The sequence below is a fragment of the Scaptodrosophila lebanonensis genome, unplaced genomic scaffold, assembly GCF_003285725.1.
Source record: "Scaptodrosophila lebanonensis strain 11010-0011.00,11010-0021.00 unplaced genomic scaffold, SlebRS2 tig00000024-arrow-pilon, whole genome shotgun sequence".
Classification (NCBI taxonomy): Eukaryota; Metazoa; Arthropoda; class Insecta; order Diptera; family Drosophilidae; genus Scaptodrosophila; species Scaptodrosophila lebanonensis.
Window position 1 is genome coordinate 6,766,284 of NW_022060538.1, and position 19,354 is coordinate 6,785,637.

The 19,354-nt window shown below is 35.6% G+C and overlaps 1 protein-coding gene and 1 pseudogene across 2 annotated transcripts in view; both read left to right on the top strand.

Annotated features, from left to right (window-relative positions):
* The window catches only part of LOC115620570 (G protein-activated inward rectifier potassium channel 3), a 42,687-nt gene that overhangs the window by 2,945 nt on the left and 20,388 nt on the right, over positions 1–19,354 (top strand). Inside the window, exons 1-2 of one of the 2 annotated variants that reach the window (XM_030513864.1) lie at positions 12,045–12,267; positions 14,057–14,675. In XM_030513864.1, coding sequence (XP_030369724.1) covers positions 14,275–14,675 — 401 coding nt within the window. In that variant the 5' untranslated portion in view covers positions 12,045–12,267; positions 14,057–14,274. Of the gene's footprint in view, positions 1–12,044; positions 12,268–14,056; positions 14,676–19,354 lie in introns of those variants that run through there. The other variant, XM_030513865.1, reaches the window with a different exon arrangement.
* Positions 17,877–18,328, top strand: LOC115620572 (annotated as a pseudogene).

Here is a 19,354-nt window from a genome sequence, read left to right on the forward strand (position 1 = left end):
TCCCAACTGTGATGCGTAATAGGTATATATAGTATTCAACGAAGTACTTATCTGCCTTTCATTCCTAAATATACTTACGAGTAATGTATATATTGCCATAAATAATGAATAGTGACAATTATTTGTCGCAGATGGCATTTCAATTTGCATTGCCATTTTATTAAATAGGAAAAGCAGCAATGGATTTTATTCGTTCAAATAAAAACATTATATTATATAAAAGCTGGACTAGTAAACAATTCCGTTCCAATATTTCTAGAATGTCTAGACGTCTAATGTATGTAACAGACATAAGAAGATACTTGTGTACTATACGATCAGCATGACGGGGCATGTCGATAGACTTGTTCGTCTGTCTGTCCAACCGTCCGTCCTTCCGTCCATATGAACACGGAAAACTTTTGAACTATAACAGCTAGGGTCACCAAACTTGGTATGTAGACTAGTATTATCCCTACGTATAGCGACATTATTACAAACCACAAAAGCGCATTGTTTTATATATTTGACATAAAACGATCGGCGGAAAAATCAACCTTTTGAAATATATACTACTTTAAAAATTGGCTTCCTATATCTTATGGCTACCATAAGCAAGGCTGTAGTGTGAAAAGCGTTCGGATTGGTAAGCCTCTTGCGTTCTACCCAATAATTTTAACGCCATTTTTCTCTAATAGTTTTTTTTTTTAATTTACGGTCTACTAATTGTTGGCGTATGTCCAAAATAACCGCTTCTCAAAATAGCCCCAACAGATGTGCCCAAACTAAACCTCCAACATTTAATTATGCCAAGTACACAAATTCGGTGCAAAATCGGGTCAAAACACAAAAAAAGTGCCAAGAGCAAGATCCACATACCATACATATTTATTGAGTTTCTGGGGGTATGTTTATGTGCTCTTGAGGTGTTATGACAGACTGACAAATGCAAGTGGGGGTCTGTACACACACATACATACTTGTACAATATCCATATATGCTAAAATGAAATTGTATTTTCGTAATGTAAGTTTTGAGTGGAATTTTGTATGAAAGAAAAATTAAATACAATAAATTGTTAATAAAAAAATATGATCGATTTGGTTAGCTAATGGTAAAAGAGGCATCTTCAATGTTATGGGGAGCTGCACATCCTTCACGATCTTTCCGACTGATCCCCAATGTTTCTCGATTACCAAATCAGCCCCTCAATATAACATGCCATTATAATTTAAATTGGTGGTAAATGGACCTATTTGTCATTAAAGCTTTTTAGTGAGCCTAAGTTGCCCACAACTGGCATTTCTGAAGTGTCTTCTATGATGAAATCCTATTTAATTTGAATCTTAATCGGTAATCTATTAAACAATAATTAGGCTAATAGCAACTACCTCTGCACTCAAAACATTTGAACGCCTTCTTTACGACACTAATTACAAGTAGTGAGGGTTCCGGCATTTGTTTGGCAACGTCTCTTTTGGCCGGCATTTAAAGAGAATTTATTTTATCTCAATAAAACATCTTAAGGAATAGAATTTAGTTAGCGAGACTTCTATCTCAGTAGTTTCCACTACATTTTTTGTATTTCGGATATAGTACTATATCTTTTTAGTTTTTAATTCTGTACTTGCAAGACAACTTGACATTAATATTGATCAATAGTCCGTTGTTCCACAGAAACAGTTTGGAAAAGTGTTGAAAATTGATAAAAGTGTTTATAAAAGCTTTCTTTGCATTTTCTGATGGCGAAATTTATTTTTATATTCATTCCACTTGATGTACAGCAATGGGTATAATAAATTTGCCCGCTGTTATTTTATAGAAATTGTCCCAAAGTAATTCCTTGGAAGATGATTAAAAAATGTTGTTTTCATATACTCGTACGTTGTTCATGGCAACATTTTCAGAGCCATAAAGAAACCCCCAAGTTGTATTCCATTGCACAGCATGAACAATTTCATAGTCAAGTTAACGACTGGCACCCATGGGCCCATTACGAGGGCAAGTGCAAGTGGAAGTTGAATGCTAAGCTGCGAAAGTGGTGCTATGTATGTTAGTATGTATACACTATATCTGGCATACTTCAGTTATTTATTTATTCATTTGTTTGCTTATCGTTACTTGATCACTGCCTACTGAGCGCTGTGTGGATAGCTGTGCGCATTCTCGTCCATATATTCTTTGGGGTGGCAATTATGGTAATTGCTTCAGTTGATGCATTGCCTTTGGCGCTTCCGTTTCCTGTTGCCATCGTCCACAGAACGTCGGCATTGCATTCTGTCAACTTATTACATTGTTCACTTGTGTGACCTTGACAAAGGCTCTTCGTCCCGTTCTCTCGATTCGCTAGCCTTGAGAATGTGATGTTCAATGAATAGTTAACCAAGTTTTATTAGATTTTAAAGTGTTTGTTGGGCAGCAAGTAAATACTTAGGCTATTGAAGTGCAGATGTTCTGTGAAATTCTGAAGAGTCCTTTGCCTGCGTTAGAACTTGACTATTGCAAGTACTTTCGTTTCTTTTTCTTTGCTTAACTTTAAAAAGAGACTCGTCAATAAAGGTATGTATGTGAATGCAGACAGTACTTTTGCTGTGACTGTCACATTATGAAGTTAAGCCATAAGAGTCTGAAAAACAAATTGGACTGCATGCAAAAGTTAAAAAGCTAAACATGTCGCCATATTTAGCGACATGTGACAGGTGTCTACTACACAAATACATACATATGTACGTACATATTTACATTCATAGCGGCCAGATTAGTAGGGTAAATATTTAATGTGCTGCGAAAAGTTATCATTTTATAAGAAAATGTTCCGCAGACAGTTGAACAAACTGCGAAGTTTCAGTTCGCAGTAAAATAGCTTATTGAGGCTTCTTAGTCTATCAAATTTACATAAAAATATTTTCTCTTAGACACTTCAACACAATGCATTGCCATTTCATTTATAAGCCGTGATTTATCACTTCAGTTATTTCACGGCAACAGAGTTCAAGTTCCTAAGTTCGTAGGGCAGAAAACAAATCATTGGCCGATGGGTTTAATGCACTCAGATATTTGCCACTAACATCGAAAACTTATTTATACACCTACATTTAAGTTGCTATTAGTTGCTATATAAATATCTTTGAAATCATTCTTAATACTTAAATAAATTTAATGTATGTTGGTCGGAAATTAAAAGATGTTCGGTTTTTTGGACAACTAGCAACGTTTAACAGCACTTAAGCTTAACAGCGTCCAATTTTAACAGCACTCAAGTTTAACAGTATTAACAGCTTGAAATTTAACAGCATTACCTTAACAGGTTTTATTTTGTTGAAACCGTGCGAAAATAAAATATAATAAAAAGTAAGTTGTACTGCGCGGAAAATACTAATTTGATTGCTGCATTGTTAATGGTGCTGTTTAGTACATCATAGATATCTGTTTACTTCTTCTTATTACAAGTATATAGATTTTTTGTATGCACTTCACTGAACAGTTTAGGAGAAATATTGTTTTCATTGTGTTAGCTTGTAAAATGCAAAAGGAAGAATTGGAAACTATAGACTTACATATTTTATCAATACTCTTCCCACAACTTTAGAGCTACTATTGCGTAGAAACTTTTCATCGACTTCATCTTTTGGACAGACCCAGATATTTATGAGCGATAATTTGAGATTACTTTATAATAAATCTAATAGAGAAAAGATATAATTAAAAAGAAGATATATGAAGATATTGAAACCAAATGCAAAACCAAGTAAGTAATTCGTTTTTTTTTCCAGTGGTATAAATACAAGTAGTCTGCAGCCCAGCTCGGCGGCTACTGCGCAGATAAATTTGCTTGTTTAGTCTAGTTTTTTGCAGACTCTTTTTGAACCAGCGCCGCTGTATTTCATTAGTTGTAAAAATTAGTTATTTAGGTGTGAGTTGCAATTGGAATTCAAATAGGATGGAGTAACTCATATCAGTTGGGATGTTGCAGCTGCCGGCCATCTACAGCTGCTGTATCTTCTGCCTGTTGAGGAAGCTCTAGGTCAGCCATTTAGTTCATTGACCTGTCAACATACGCAGTATATTTGGCAATAAAAACAAATTTATTGTTGCCCATCGAGCGCTCAACTTTGAACCGAAATATGCTCCTTGACACAAATCCCCCAAAACGAAAGAAAATTTCTGAAACCAGATACGAAAGTATTTGCCTGTTGAACTTATATATGTATGCATGTATATGTGACCCTTGTGGCCGGCTGCTCTTTAAATTATGCACTTAAGGACATTTGCCGGCAGTTGACATTCTTTTCAAATGCTGACAACGGTTCAATCTTCACGCCCGTGTTCATTCTTGTGCTCAATAATGGTCAAAAGATAAGCATTTTGCGACATGTGATGGATTTGTTTTATAGCTGGCAATGACCATACAACAATGTCTATATAAATAAATATAAATCATAATGCTCAGAGTGAATGTGGACTATTTTGTAATGATGGTTAAGTTGTTGATTCTATATATTTGACAAATTTGGTTTATTTACTATAAGTGCTGCCGCTTCTTTTTATTTGTGACTGTTTATATAGATTATGAAGCATCTTATGCGTTGTTGTCTTTAGATATTAGCTGTTAACTGTTGAATCGTGGTTCAAAAGGGGTAAGCAGTAGGCTTACGTTCTTTCCCATTCCAGAAACGTGCTAAGATAACAATTTTGTTTTCGCTAAGGAGTGAAGACTCGAAAGAGAAGACACAGTTTAATATTTTGTGAACATAATATTTGGCACTTATTTTGCAAAAGTTTTGAACTTAATATTACTATCTACTATTACAGGGCTCTAACAATTAATCAACGGCATGTACAATTGAAAACTATTATTGGAGACAGCTCTGTTTGAAGAAATTTATTTTATTTTGGTGGCTTTATATAAAGCAATATGAAAAATGTATAGAACTGATATCAATGAGTTAAGTAATCACAAAAATATAATTGTTATAATGCACAATACTTTTATATATACAAGTATACCAATAAAAAGGAGCACTCTTAATGATTTGATTTTGTGAAAGTGAGTTCTCACTAACGAGTGCACACTGTATTCTATATGTTCACGACTTCTCGACAGCGAGCAAATTTAAGTCATCAGAGGCATGCAAACATAGCCATGCCGGCAAAGTGAAAATCAACAAAATAAATAAATAATGCCAGTACCTACATGCATATACATATGTACATATATATGTACATATAAACAAATATATGAGCCCCCAAATGCATTGGTAGCGGGAACATTATTTATGAGATGCTGTATAATTAATTCTTGGCAAACAGGAAGACAATCGTAAAAGGAAATAATAATTATGCATTGCATAAGTTAGCAGCTGCAATTGAAATGCACTTCAGGCTTGTAATCTGTTGAAAATTGTTTGAAAATGTCTGCAGAGATAAATATGAAATATTTACTTATTCATCTACAACATTTTGTTTAATTTGCAATATAGAGCTGCGCTAAAACCTTCCAATTGTAATCAGTCGTTGGCAGAGCTCGTGACTCGTAATATTTGTTGCATACTTGGCGGGGTTAGTAACTTTGTGGCTGTAGTGGATAACCTTTTATGGCACAATTAACTTTGTCAATTTGATTCTATCTTTGGCCAGTCTCTGATTACTGCACGTAAACAAAGGGAAGGGTATGTTATTACTCAAAGAAGTATATGTGTCTGTGTTGGTTGGATGGGTGCGCCATTAATATCAATTTATATGTTTGTATTGTAAGATTGCTGTTGCCTGCCAACCAACCGTTAAGCAATAAGAGCCAGATCCAAACGAATATATTCACATACCTACGTTGGAGTAATGGTAGAGCATTTTATATGCAGGCGAGAAAATTATCACATTTCGATTAGAAAGCCAAAATACAGAATCGAAAAATAATAGTTTTGTAGACTAAGAAAAAAATGTATCAAACCGTAAATAAAATTTGAAGATTCGACTTGCAAATAACAAAGAAACCGCTTGCAGAGAGAAATCAGAAATCTTAGACTGAAAAAACGTCTTGCAGTTTTTTTAGTACTTACTTTCTGCAAAATAAATAGAATAGAATTGAAAAAGGTTGCCTTATTTTACATTTGAAACACTTAACACTTATCCCTCGAGCTAAAACTTGCAGTTTTCACATGTTTGAGGATTTAAAATTGCTTGATGGGGAATTCTGATTTTTCTGCAGCAACATTTTTATGAATTGAAAACATCCATTTTTTTAGCCATGCTGTTTAAAGAAAGATCTAGAAACTAACAATTGAGCCAGCAAGAGGAGAGAACCTTGCGACTTTGCTCCAATTTGCCTTAATAGTTAACTAACTATTATACCTAACTATAACTAAAGACGTAAAAGCTTACCTTAGCCCCAATGGCATTCATTATTGCACTAAAATGTAAATTTAATTCTAAGGTCAATCAAGTTGTTGCTCCACTTAATGTAGCCACGAATGTAGACTGCATGCAAATTGATTAACCCAGTAGGGTCTCTAACATGCAAATCTGGCCACAGGTTCAATAGCCTGGACAGGTGCACGAGTACAAATACAATAACAACAACAAGGTGAGTCAAAGGTCGCAATCTACTTATGACGTCAGTGAGAAACTTGCAATGAAGTGAGCGTGTTTGCAACGCACCATACCCCTCCATCCAATCGCCATCGCCATCGCCATCGACATTGCCAGGCCGGGCACGTTCCCCGTTGACGTGAATTGCAAGGCTCGACAAAGTTTTGCCATATTTGCGCCCTACGCAGGTCACGCTGCAACTGCACACCACCTCTCTGCACAGGCCCCCAAATTAACACTCCCCTCACCCGTTCGCATTGCCCATTCGCTTCATGTTTACGTGCTTCTACTTATTGGCCTTCTCACTTAAAACTTATTTAGTTGTTGCTCCAGTTTTGCGCCGTTCTGAAAATAGAATCAAGGACCAGGTGGAAATTTAACTGTAAGGTTTTCACCGCCGTCTATAAATAGTCGCGTCTAGCATTGAATTGTAGGTCGCATAAGTCTCATCCCCACAGACATAGGTACTCGTATGTGTGGATGTCAGCACGAGCTCGCAGATATGTATTCTAAACTCATGGAAGCGGCTGTACGGATATGTACAATAAATGTTGCTCGTGCAGTTGACACGTGTTTTATTATTTTCCAGCGTAGTTTGTTTAGTGATTAGGCAGAAGGGTGAAACGAAATCTTCATCAACATACCCCCAAAAAATATAGAAATAAATTTTGAGTTGCATTGCAAAAGCGCTCAAGATTTTTCTATATCTGTTAAAGAATTAGAAATATGTGCAATCCATATTTAGTCTCAATCAACGTGTCTGAAAGACTATATAGACAAAAGTTATTATCTCTTTGGGTGATGTAAATCAAAGGCTAAATCGTAGAAGAAACTCTGAAACCTTTTTGAAATAAAAATCTGATCAAGTCTGAATATTGAATAATAATAATGAACGTGAGGTCGACTTTATATGCCTACGCTCATGCTTCTATATTTATAAATATGTGATGTACGATTGTCCATGCTGGAAAAAACCCGAAACACATCATAAAATTCGATCCTAGGATTGTTTTAATCTAGGCATAGCATCCGTAACATATCCTTGGTGGCCAAAAAATAGTTTTTTGATTCTTAAATCCATAGCCGGTAGCTATGAGAACAATCTGGAGAGTATGGCTAGCTAAAGGCAGTAGGAAACGCTGCTGGAATAAAGAAAGAAAAAATTAACAAAAAGGACCAATAAGAAAACAATTTAAGACTTTATGCAAAAATAGTATATTTGCAACATCGAGGAACCCAAGAAGTACATATTGACGTTTTTATAGGCTTCTTTATTTCTTTAATTTTATTTAGTTCAAGTTCTCTATTGTATTGATTTGTATTCTAGTGCCTCAACTGAGGTTTTTTGTTAGTTGTTCTGCATGGAATTGAATATTGATGCATCTAAACCATATAACAAGGAAATATGCCCTCGCTTAAACTTTCTAAGCAAATTCTGATTTAATATTCCAAAATCTGGTGTTTTTGTAAATTTCTTTGCTTTTGTCAATTTTTATATTTAACACTTTATAATGATCCACACAAGTTATGCCTAGCCTGTTTTTATATAAATTTTATCTTACTCTATATTATAGATAGTAAGTGGTTACTTAAAATAATTTTTTGTTTGCATTCCCTATCTACGTTATATATGTAGATGTATGTATATGTGTATGTGGGACTTCCCAGAACTGATAGTCGTGGGGCTTTTCTCAATTGCTTGCAGTTGTATTGCTTTATCTTCTGAGCGATGATGCTAATCGTTGGTCTGTACAAGTAGCACACTATTATTAGAATAGATTTTGCACGTTTATACTTGCCTATTTTCGCTGACTCCAAACTTCAGATTTAAATTGCTGATATATTACATCATAAGACATATTAAATAATGCGCTGTATGACACACTTAAAACTTATAATATACAGTGTATATGTATCAGTTACCATGCCCACATACTCGAGCTCAATTCTGTGGCTTGCGTGTGTCTAATCTGGGAGCTCATTCTAAATTTTTAATTGGCGTTTCTTGTTGGATTCATACACACGCTTGACTGTAAGGGCACTTGAAACTGGTTTGCGTTTAAGAACGCCCACTTTAGCATTTTTTCGTACAGGCGAGTATGTACTATACTCGTATATGGAAGCCCCTTAGCTTGAATAAATACTTATTACATACAATTAAGCACAATTCTTTTATGGAAACGGGCGCCGCGGGGAATTTGATTTACCTCTTTCCCAATAACAACAAGTCACCATCTAAATTTTTATGATTTCGTTTTATACCGAGAAATTATTTCGCGCTTGCTGCCCACTTTGTTTATGTGTAATCGAATATCTGAGCTCTAGAATATTGGCATTTTGGTGGCTGTACGCAATTGACGTCAGTCAGTGCATTCAATTTCAGACTCAATTAAATTATTTATAAATACAAACTTTGTATATCTCATGAATGTTTTAAAATTGAAATTGCTAATGACTCGGTATATACTTGTAGGTTTAAAATATATGAACATAAGTAGGTAGAAATTGGTCAAATTTTAAAAGCGTTTAGTTTAAAATTTGGGGCGTACCCACAGCTTAATTTAGCGAAAATTCACAATTTAAATCCACAAATTTATTATTTAATTTTTTCGAAATTTCACATTTTAATTTTCGTTTTGCCAGCGCTTAGGTACTTGGGGGGCGGCCACAATAATTTGTTTTAATTTATCAGAAATTTCAAAATTTAAATCCACAAATTTATTTTTTAATTTTTTGGAGGTGATAAATTTAAGAAAACCCGTACAAGAACTTTGAAGAAAAAGATATTGTTATCTAATCAAGGCACAAATCCGGAGTCGCAGTTTTAGTTCCCTTGGATTATTTCCTTTTTTTCAAACTTCCAAAAATGGAAACGAAGGTATCGAACCTATTGCGCATCCGATGTCTGTTGTTACGTCGGTTTATCTTAAAAATAAGCGGCGTAAGCTTAGCTATTTATATGCTTATTATTAAAAATATATACAGGGGCGCACCCTTTTATGTCGGTACGTAGATATTGAATAACTTTGTCATTAGTGAACCGATTGACTTGAGTAGACCAGTGTTGAAAACCTCAGTTCAAGAAATTGTACAGAACCAAATTAAATAAAAATATCTCATACTTGAAAATCGGTTGTTTATTTTCAAGGATATTCAATGTTTGCATACCGACATAAAAGATGGCGCACCCTGTATATATTTCTATACAATTTTCGACAAAATCAGTATTTATATCTGCCCGCTTATATATGTAGATCTTAAAAAAATAAAGCTTTAGTCCGAAACAGCGTGAATCACACACAAATGCTTCTGAGGCTGTGGCTGTTAATGCTATAAAAGTTAATGCCTGCTTGCCATGCTTTCAATAAAAATAATATTCTTTTTTGCTAGCAAATACTCGTACATATTATAAAGAAATCTTGTGACGCTTGCATTTAATTATTATACATGAGCGTGCATTCGCAGAAATCAATTAACGAAATGTGAAAACTTGCAACCAGCACCAATTGCGCTTTGTAAACAAGGAACAAGGAATATTAAGCATTATTTGTGAACATTAAAAACAAACGCCTGCAGAGCACAAACGATCTGGCTAAAGCACATTGCGTAGCCGCACTGTTGCTCTGCTGCGCTCTTGAGCATCAGCATTATTGTCTAAGCGGCGTGGGTGCGAGAGAGAAAGACACTAAGTGATTAATGCGCGATTATGCGCGAGTGGCGATCGGGCTGCCGTACTGCTACTGAAATGACAGTGATACCGTAGAAGTGGTTGCTCTGATGCCTCCGTTTCTAAATATTTACGACCACAAGCAGCTGTTTATCTCGTTCGGTGCGCTGACAACTGACTGTCCACATTTCTACTTACATATCAATGTTGTAAATAATTTGCAGCTTACTTCAATTCTGCACAAGTGTCGAATGATGAATTTATGAAATTGACCAATTTGTTTGATTTTGTAGGGTAATTTTTATGCCAGCGGGGCTTTTGTGATTCCTGTGTGTCGCACAGAGCTGACACGACAAAAGTATAACTTTCTGTCATTCTAAGAATCTTATCAATCTTATTTTATAAATTTGTAACTATGAATTCATCGTAAATAACAACATAACGAAATTTGTGGGCCATAGACGTTTTAATTTGAACTACTAGTTCTAGGAACTACAAATAAATAATAGAGCAGTGAAATATTAGCTAATTCATACTTTCTATTACATAACTTTATTTATTTTTGTGAGACTAAAAAATTAAAAATATTTGTTGTTTAGCACAAAAACGGCTTATAATTAGATTATACATATGTATGCCAATGCCACTAAATGCTTCTTAAATTTTATATTAAGTTGCTTTAACATTTTTTACGCTTAAAAATATTTTCCTTATTTTAAGCACATAAATCTGTTGTTCCTTAAAGACACCAGAAATGTAAGCAAACAATTTTGTTTGAGCATTTGTCGTAATCTAGGAATATTTTGTATGGAGTCCATGTCTCGTTTAGCACGATTTCGCTTAACACGAGGTTTTCTAGGAACGTAAAACTCGGCTAGCAAAGCATTTGCAATTTTATTTATTTATAACGGTACATATCTTAAGTTGTGACCAGTATAAGAGCGAACAACTCACTCATAACTTCCCTCTCTCTCTCTCTCTGTCTCTGTTCGTTTGTTTTTTGAGTGACGTGTAAATGTAAGCTTAGCCTCTGATTTAAAATTAGCATTGTTTTCGCTTTCTTTTATGGAAATGATTTACGGAAAGCAATAGTTCTGAGCTAGTTTTGAGCAACGCTGTTATGTTGCGTTTGTTGTGTGTTGCGTTTCAAACTATTGCATACTTATTGGGTGCGCCTGTGTAGCAGAGAAAGGAGCTGCAGCGTAACTGTACATTTATCATTTGTACTTGTAGTCGCTGTGAGATAGCAGGGCTATGTGTGTTTACGGTATGGCCGGTTTTATGGCTTATGAATATTAAAACAAGAGTAGCAAGAGTGAATATGAATATTAAAGCTTTTTGCCGGTTTCTCTGAAATCACACGCCAAAACCAAACAAATGACGACGACTGTCGCAATAATGGCAGACTGGCGGTCTGGCGGGTTGACTAGTTGGCTGGCTGGTTGACGATCTCGCTCAGTTGCTGGCGGTGGCACGTTGTTCTGACAGATTTAGAATGCTGAAAAAGCCAACACAAATAAAAACGAGCAAAGCTAAAGCTAAAGCTGGAGCGGGCGGTGATGCCAACGCCGACGGCGTCGCCGACGCCAACGTCTCGTTGGTTAACCCGATAAAAATGTGTGCTAGCAGCTACCGGTCGTGATTGTTGTTATTATTGTTGTTGCTGCCGCCGCCGTTGGTTTTGGATAATAAAACGCGCAACGCTCACTCGAGCGCCAAGTTAATTTGCGAACGTTGCTCATACGCTACGGAGCAGTAGTGCCGGTGTGTCGAAAATTCAAAAACCAAGCGAAGGTAACGGCAAACGCAAAATACGCCCGAGGTCTGCAAAAACGCGTGCGTGCTCAGCCGACAAGTGAACAACATTATTGTCGGCATCATTATCATCATCATCATCTGCGTCTCGTCCAGGCAGGCAAAGTGGTCGGGCAGCCAGCCAAAACAAACGACCAACTCATCACCAAAATCGTTGAACTTCGGCTACGCCATCGGGCCACCACTTGCAGCCGCCAGTCTTCGTCTCATGGTTGTCCCCAGTAAGTCTCATTTTCGAATACGTTCCGTTGGGCAACGCATCGCCTTGCGACTCACTTCCACGGACTACGATTTGACTTTTTTCGCCCTTTTTAAACTTACTGACGCGTGTTCCAATTTGTTGTGATTAGTGTTGCTATTTCAGATTGTTATTGTTTTGATTGTGGCTGGCAAATGTTGAGAAAAGCATTTTGCAAAAACAGAAAAGTGTTTTGTGTTCTTTCTGGCGAAAATATCACGTTTCATTTTGTAAATTCAAGCGCCAGTCAAATTTAAGCAAAACCGAGCAAAAAAAAAAAGTAAGCCAATGTACAGAAAAATATGTTAAACGGGTTTATGATTGACATTAAATTTGCATAAATTGTTCGAGACGTCTGAGAATGTATTTATTTTTAAACATTTTACGAGCATAATTTTCTGAATGTTTATAAACAAATGATATGATGAGTTTTTGGCTGTAGCACGCGTGCCTTTTAATTGCGTTTTAAACACTTTACTTTAATACATATGTACAAGTATACTAAACTGTAAACAAATAAGCAGAGAAAATATGCTGTCGGTTGATTTCCCATAAAACTGTCTATGAAAGTTATAAACAAACATCAGTTTAATGTGTTTGAAAAATTGCGGAAACCTGTTGAATGTGATTTGCAATGTGCCATAAAGAGCGATAGATAGATTATACGTAAATACATCTTTATTTTGTGAAGGAGAGAAAGTTTACCTTATAATCAATCAACCTATATGTGATTATATTTCAAAAAGTGAAAACCATATCCCTTTTCTTGTATTCTTTAACAAATTAAGGAAACAATTAATATATTAATAAGCATATGTGTTAAATAAGAAGTTAATGAAAAAGCAACAACAAAAAAGAAAAAACGCGGAATGTGAACATTTAACAATTGTGAACACATTTTTTATGATTTATGACTATAAAGTCTGTACGATGTATATATGAAAACAGTACATAAAGAAAACCTTTCGAAGCGATAATAAAATCTAATAATAATTCAAATCATTTGGGGATTTTGCCAGCCAGTTGTTTCACGACATACAATATGTACTTAATGGACTTAAAAATTGATAAATAAAAATATGAGTGAAAGCAGGGGACTCCCTCGGGCGTGCTTTAAAACTATTTAAATGAATTGCCTGAAAAGCAAATAGAGCATAAATGATGAGCTGAGAGATAATCTGTCTAAAGATTAAATTATTGAATTAGCTTCTTTTCTGCTGGACCTTACAAATAATTTTGCTATTACGTGGCTAAATAAACTTGTTTATTAGATTATGTTTGAATTACTATGGCACCAGACTCCAAATGCCTCTTCCACGAAGTGAAAGTGCAGTTAAAAATCCAAAATATATACGAGTAATTAAGCATTTTATTGCTTCAGCGGCTAATTTTTAAATACTTGCAAATCTCTGATATTTAGCTTAGTCCGAAATGATCCATCGTTAAATTCGAATTAACATTTATTCATATTATGAGCCAATTAGCAAAAGGCATGAATAAATTTATTAAATGTGGGTTCATAAAATGGTGCTAAAACAGTCTCACTTTTTTATTAAAAAATTTGAATTGTCGTCGCTTGCCCAGAGCTTTGAGACATGGCTTTGCATATACAGTATAATATTTTTAATATGTTATGTGGGTAGCTAATTATAGAACACTTGACTTGTGGATATTGTTGTTTTAATGGCGATTGTGAATAATGTGAAGAATGTGTCTTAAGTGGAATCAGGCTTATGTTGGTTCTCATATTTACTTCCATTTTGGTTTTCTAGAACTCAACTGCGGCGCGACAAAAACATTATCGATGATTGGGTCCAGCGTGCGAATAGTGAAGCAAAAACGTGCGGAAAGCAATTTACACGACTTTCCGTTATAACGAATAGCTCACACCAACAAAAGAACGGAAGGAGTAAACTGGCAGCTATACCAAAATTAAAACGTAGTCTAGCAGTAAATAGTTAATGCCAAATACTAGCAGCAAGCAGCAACAATGATAGTAGACAAGTCCGAAAATATGGGAGAACATGCTTGGACCAAACTACTAGATGGTAAGGAGGAGGTCAATGGGGCTGTGATTGTCAAAATGACGAACAACAATGAGAGTATTTGCGACCCGATTGAATCAAAAGTAGCGGCCCTCGACTCGACGGATTGCTCGAAAGAAACGACGCCTCTGAGTGCGGAGCAGCTGAGTGCTCAGGTGGTGGGCGCGGGCGGCGGGGAGAGTTACACGCGCAGCGCTACTTGTGGATCGGGCATGAACAGTGCCGGCGGCGAGTCAAGTGGAAGCGGCACTCAGTTGTCGCGCAAGGAATCGATTCTCGGCTCATTCCATAGGCATTTAAGGCGATCCATAAAGGCAGTCAGCGAATCACCAGGACCCATAACGAGGTCAGTAAATGAAATGCTTGTTTATTACTCATACGCACCGTTGACACACATACATAAATTATAACTGTTGATTGCATTTTCATTTATTCATCCTTTTTATCGAATCCCATAATGTGCATACAATATTTTAAATTTAAAGTCGCCACACTGCAAGAATATTTGAAAGACTGTGTGTTTGAAAAAGCACAAAATGCTACAAAAGTAAATTTCTAAAATAAATATTTTAAAGTTAAGTCAATAATGGGAAAATGATCATAAAAAATGTGTTAATAACAACTTAAAATGTTTTTATTAACAGTTTTGTCACAATTGGTTTCATTTATTAATAGTGGCTCTAATAGAGAAATGCAAGCTCTATATAAAATTTGTCATCTCACATCTCTATTGATTTAAATAAAAACTAAATATATTATGATTATATCATGGATTCTGATGCCTTTCAAAAGCTATACATACTAAAAGCAAAAGTTACAGAATGGATTATATAATTAAAAATATAAAATTTATAGTAAAGATCTAATAGGTGTTCATATAAATTTAAAAACTTACCCGATTTAATTTCAATGTATTAATGGCATACAAATAAGTATATTTGACAAATGGTTTTTAATGAATATATAAACAGGTTCATAGTCAAAGTCATCCTTTACTACTAATTCATGCAATACAAAAAAATTGAGCTTTTTATAATATCATATATTATTTATCAGAGATATTTCTTTAATTAAGTCAAAGCCTGCGGCAATTTAAAACATTTTTGAGCTGCTATCTCGGTTCAAGTTAAAGGATATATCTACTTTTAATAATTCATCTTAGAGCACTAAACTTGTAATTATCCATACGGAGAGCAAGTTTACTACGAACCCATATTTTATAAATCTGCAATAGAACGGTGCTGTACAAAAATCCCTCTTAGTAAGATCATTTTTAGTGGATGAATTATGAGTTGACAATTAGTTAGTTTTAAATAATGCCTCATAATATTCTGAAGTTTTAGAAAAATCGTTGCACTAGATCAGACTAAAAGCTGCCATAAAAACAATCGGGCGGAAATCACAAATGGTATTAACATTTTGTTGCTTATTTTAATATCGTAACCTCATTTGAAATTTATGTGTTTTCTTAAGTCTGATAAGTTTCATCAAAATCGATGCGATGCAGTATAACGTATTTGCCGTATGAATGACAGGCACAGCAAAGATTATTTTAACTGAATGGCTGTTGCGTAGAAAAAAGGAGCGTACAGGGTATTCAAAGGTCTCCTACAACTATGCATTCACTAGTAATCCACACTCCAAGCGTGTACAAATCCAAAGCTTTAACAATGTACAATTTTTAGGCCATGTTACTGATTAGAGAAGACAAACCGTTGATGATTTAGAATGAATTCAGATTAAAGTTGTTTCCTTTAATTTTCTATTTTTTGTTTCGCTCAGTGTACATACATTTCTCCATTGTTGCCATTGTTGATTGCTTAGCAAACGCTTTTCTTTCGTCAACTTGCTTTTCATGCCACTCGTGTATGCGATATATGAGCGAGTATCTGGCCACGCGCGCCCAGTTTCTTGGCTATCAATGTGCTTATCTGTTTGATATGCAAATGTCGCGATGGCGATGGCGACATTCAAGTACACATGGAAAAACACACATACACGCATATACGGGTGGATATCTATGTGGATACATTTAACCTTTTTTTTTTGTGTGCGCACCGATGCGCTTCGGCTTGGTTTATTGTGATAATGTAATCAGTGTCAAAGTCAGAGTCTCTCGCACGATAAACTTTTTCGTTGATTGGCTAAATGAGAGAATTCAATTAGGAGTATGATGATTTAAAGCGCTCAGTGGGTGGACAATTAAGTTTTATGTATTTCCGCCTCTGTTGCTTTGCTTGCCATGTAAATATTTTGATACTAACAATGTGAGCCACTTAATTGGGGGCACACACTTCACACATACGAGAACACACACACACAAACACTCGCATCCACACAGCGTTCGGAGGCATGCTCGAGAATATTTGCGAATACTTTGAATGCGGCGCCAAGTTGAACGTCCATGACACAGCCATGAGCATTCCACATACTGCATACGTGTGTGTATCCCACACTCTCGCTCTCTGTTTACAAACTATAATCTAGTTTAGTTTATCTCACTTGGGCTTACATATGTTTTTGATACTCTTGGTGTCAACGACACGCACCTGGCATTCATTTCCACAAATGCGAATATTTTCAAAAGTAAACTGCACAAAATGTTAGGCCCAGTATGTAATAAAGAAGTGGAATATATTAATCAAACACGTGTGAACTTAAAGTTTTTGTTAGCAGTAGCTTCTTTTATTTAAGTAATTACAGTTTAAGACAATTCACAGCAATGTGATATAAATATTGAGACTACTTTGTATTAAGATTTTGAGCATTTTGTATTTAACTGAAACGGAATGGTCGTAAATGATTTGTTTTTGTAGAATAAGCAAAGAGCAGTGCTTAAAGGCAGCGTTTTCCTATTATTAAGTTAAATTAAGGCACAGTGTCCTTCAACAGTGTTTTGTTTTGTTTTTGCGTTCATCTCTCTTTCTATTTGTGTTTTTTCTCTAAGCAGTGCATTGACTGAACAATTATTTCAATTTCGCCATACGAAGGTAGATTAATAAGTATTGTGATTTAAAAAGCTTTTAATGTTATAAGTCTATTGTAAGGTAGAAAAACTTTACGCTTTAAAGTAAAAACACTTAAAATTTGAGGCTTTTCCATTGGCATTTTCCACTAAAACGAAATTATTTCATATTGGATGAATAATTTAAAACCTTAAAACAAATAAAGATAAATAGAAAGCAGACTTAATTACTTGCTCTAATTTCTTCATATGTTTTTCCATTCCACCATTACCAACGAACTATAAATCCACGTGGCGCTCTTCTCATATCTTCGAGTAAGGGGAAATGTGTGTTGCAACAGGCTTTTGTATAAAAATCAGTCCGTATCTGCATTTTGAACACGATCGCATTATAAATTTCCCTTTGCAGCGCTACTTGCGCATTAAGGCCTTTTGTCAGCTGATTCCGTCATGACGTGCGAATAATTGAATTTATTGCTTTCAAGTGTGCTGTGGAAAAGTTGGGATTGTAAAAGAATATCTCGATAGTCATAAACATCATTTTCAAATTGTTCACAAGTTATAAGTGTCTGCTATTGTGCGCAGTGCAGTGTGGTTGTGTATTTTCGATTCCATAAAGAAATCACACAATGGTTCCATTCGATGAAGTTAAGGAACGCCTCGGCATTGCGGCAAATGCTATGCAAACAGTGTTCCACTGGGCATTCGTGCCCATGATACTCTACCTGGGTTTCTCAAAAGGTGCTGAGTCTGGCATACCACCACTTACCATTTTGAGCCTCCTGTGGCAGTAAAGTAAACAGAAGAAGCAAAATCTGAGACGTTCGATATTATTTCCAGTGTGTTAATACTTTCAGCTGCAGTTACAAGGACAGAGAACATGTAGAAAAAACATGATAGTTTGGTTCATAGAATAGAAAAGTTCATAGACTCTTTAAGTCTATTCTATAGATATTTAACTCTAAGAAACTATAACATTTTAACTGATTTTTCCATACAAGAATTGCAATTACTTCAAATTACAGCGAATAAAATATGCTACACTAAAAATGTTACAGAAAAACGTTGATGATTGCATTGCTGATTATTTTCTTTGCCAGATAGATCCTCCTAGTAGTCCTGAACTATTTAGTCAGGATGTTTCTTAGACAAGTTTCAGTTTAAATGCTTCACCCCCATTGTTCTGTTCGAGTGTTTAAGAGGCAGTAAGTCGTTCGCAACTATAACTACAAACCAGTCAGGAACAAACGTTCTTTAAGTTGCAAATCAGAAAACTTCTTTTAATATTAAGATAGATATAGTTTGAATAATCTACACTATTCTCTTGTCCCTCAATTGCTTGGACAGCCCTCCAAAAATATGCTCCTAGGTTAATTTAAAATGTGTCAAATGCGCAGCTCCTTGGCCTGTTGCCAGTTCTGTGGGATTTCCTCGAATAGCTTGTTGTCGTTGTCGTTGTCGTTGTCGTGAGGCCGCTGTCGATGTCGTTCAAGTGGTGTTGTTGTTGTTGTAGCTGTTGCCAGGGCAGCAACGGTCTAGGCCTTTTGTCCCCTAGCAAGGTGTATGCGAGTCGTGTACTTACGTGCAAATGCCAAATGCAAATGAAGAGTATCGAATGTTAAATATAGACGAGAAGTGGCGCGCGCAGAATAAGATTTATTCATTTCATTAAATGGTGTTAATTTATCAGCCAAATGGCGTAATGTTGGCCTATTTGTTTGTCGGCACACTTTCTGCAGAAATCTGCGATCGATATCTACAAAATTTGTTTTTGTCTGCTGCAGAGTCTAGCCAGTCTCGTTATGTTATTGTCGGCGCACTTGGCGTATGATTAATTTTCCATTGCTTGCGCTACCGATTTCAATGGAGATTGTTAAAGTTAAGGCTTGTGTGCGTTGCGTCTTGATTATGTCTTTCGTTCTTTTATTGCCATGCTTCTCGAAAATGAACAGCTTTTTATGGCTTTAAGTAAATGAATAACAACAAGAAAGTACCTTATCTGCGGCATACCAACAATATTTTACACTTGAAGGCTCTTTTGGATTATTTTTGTTGTTTAA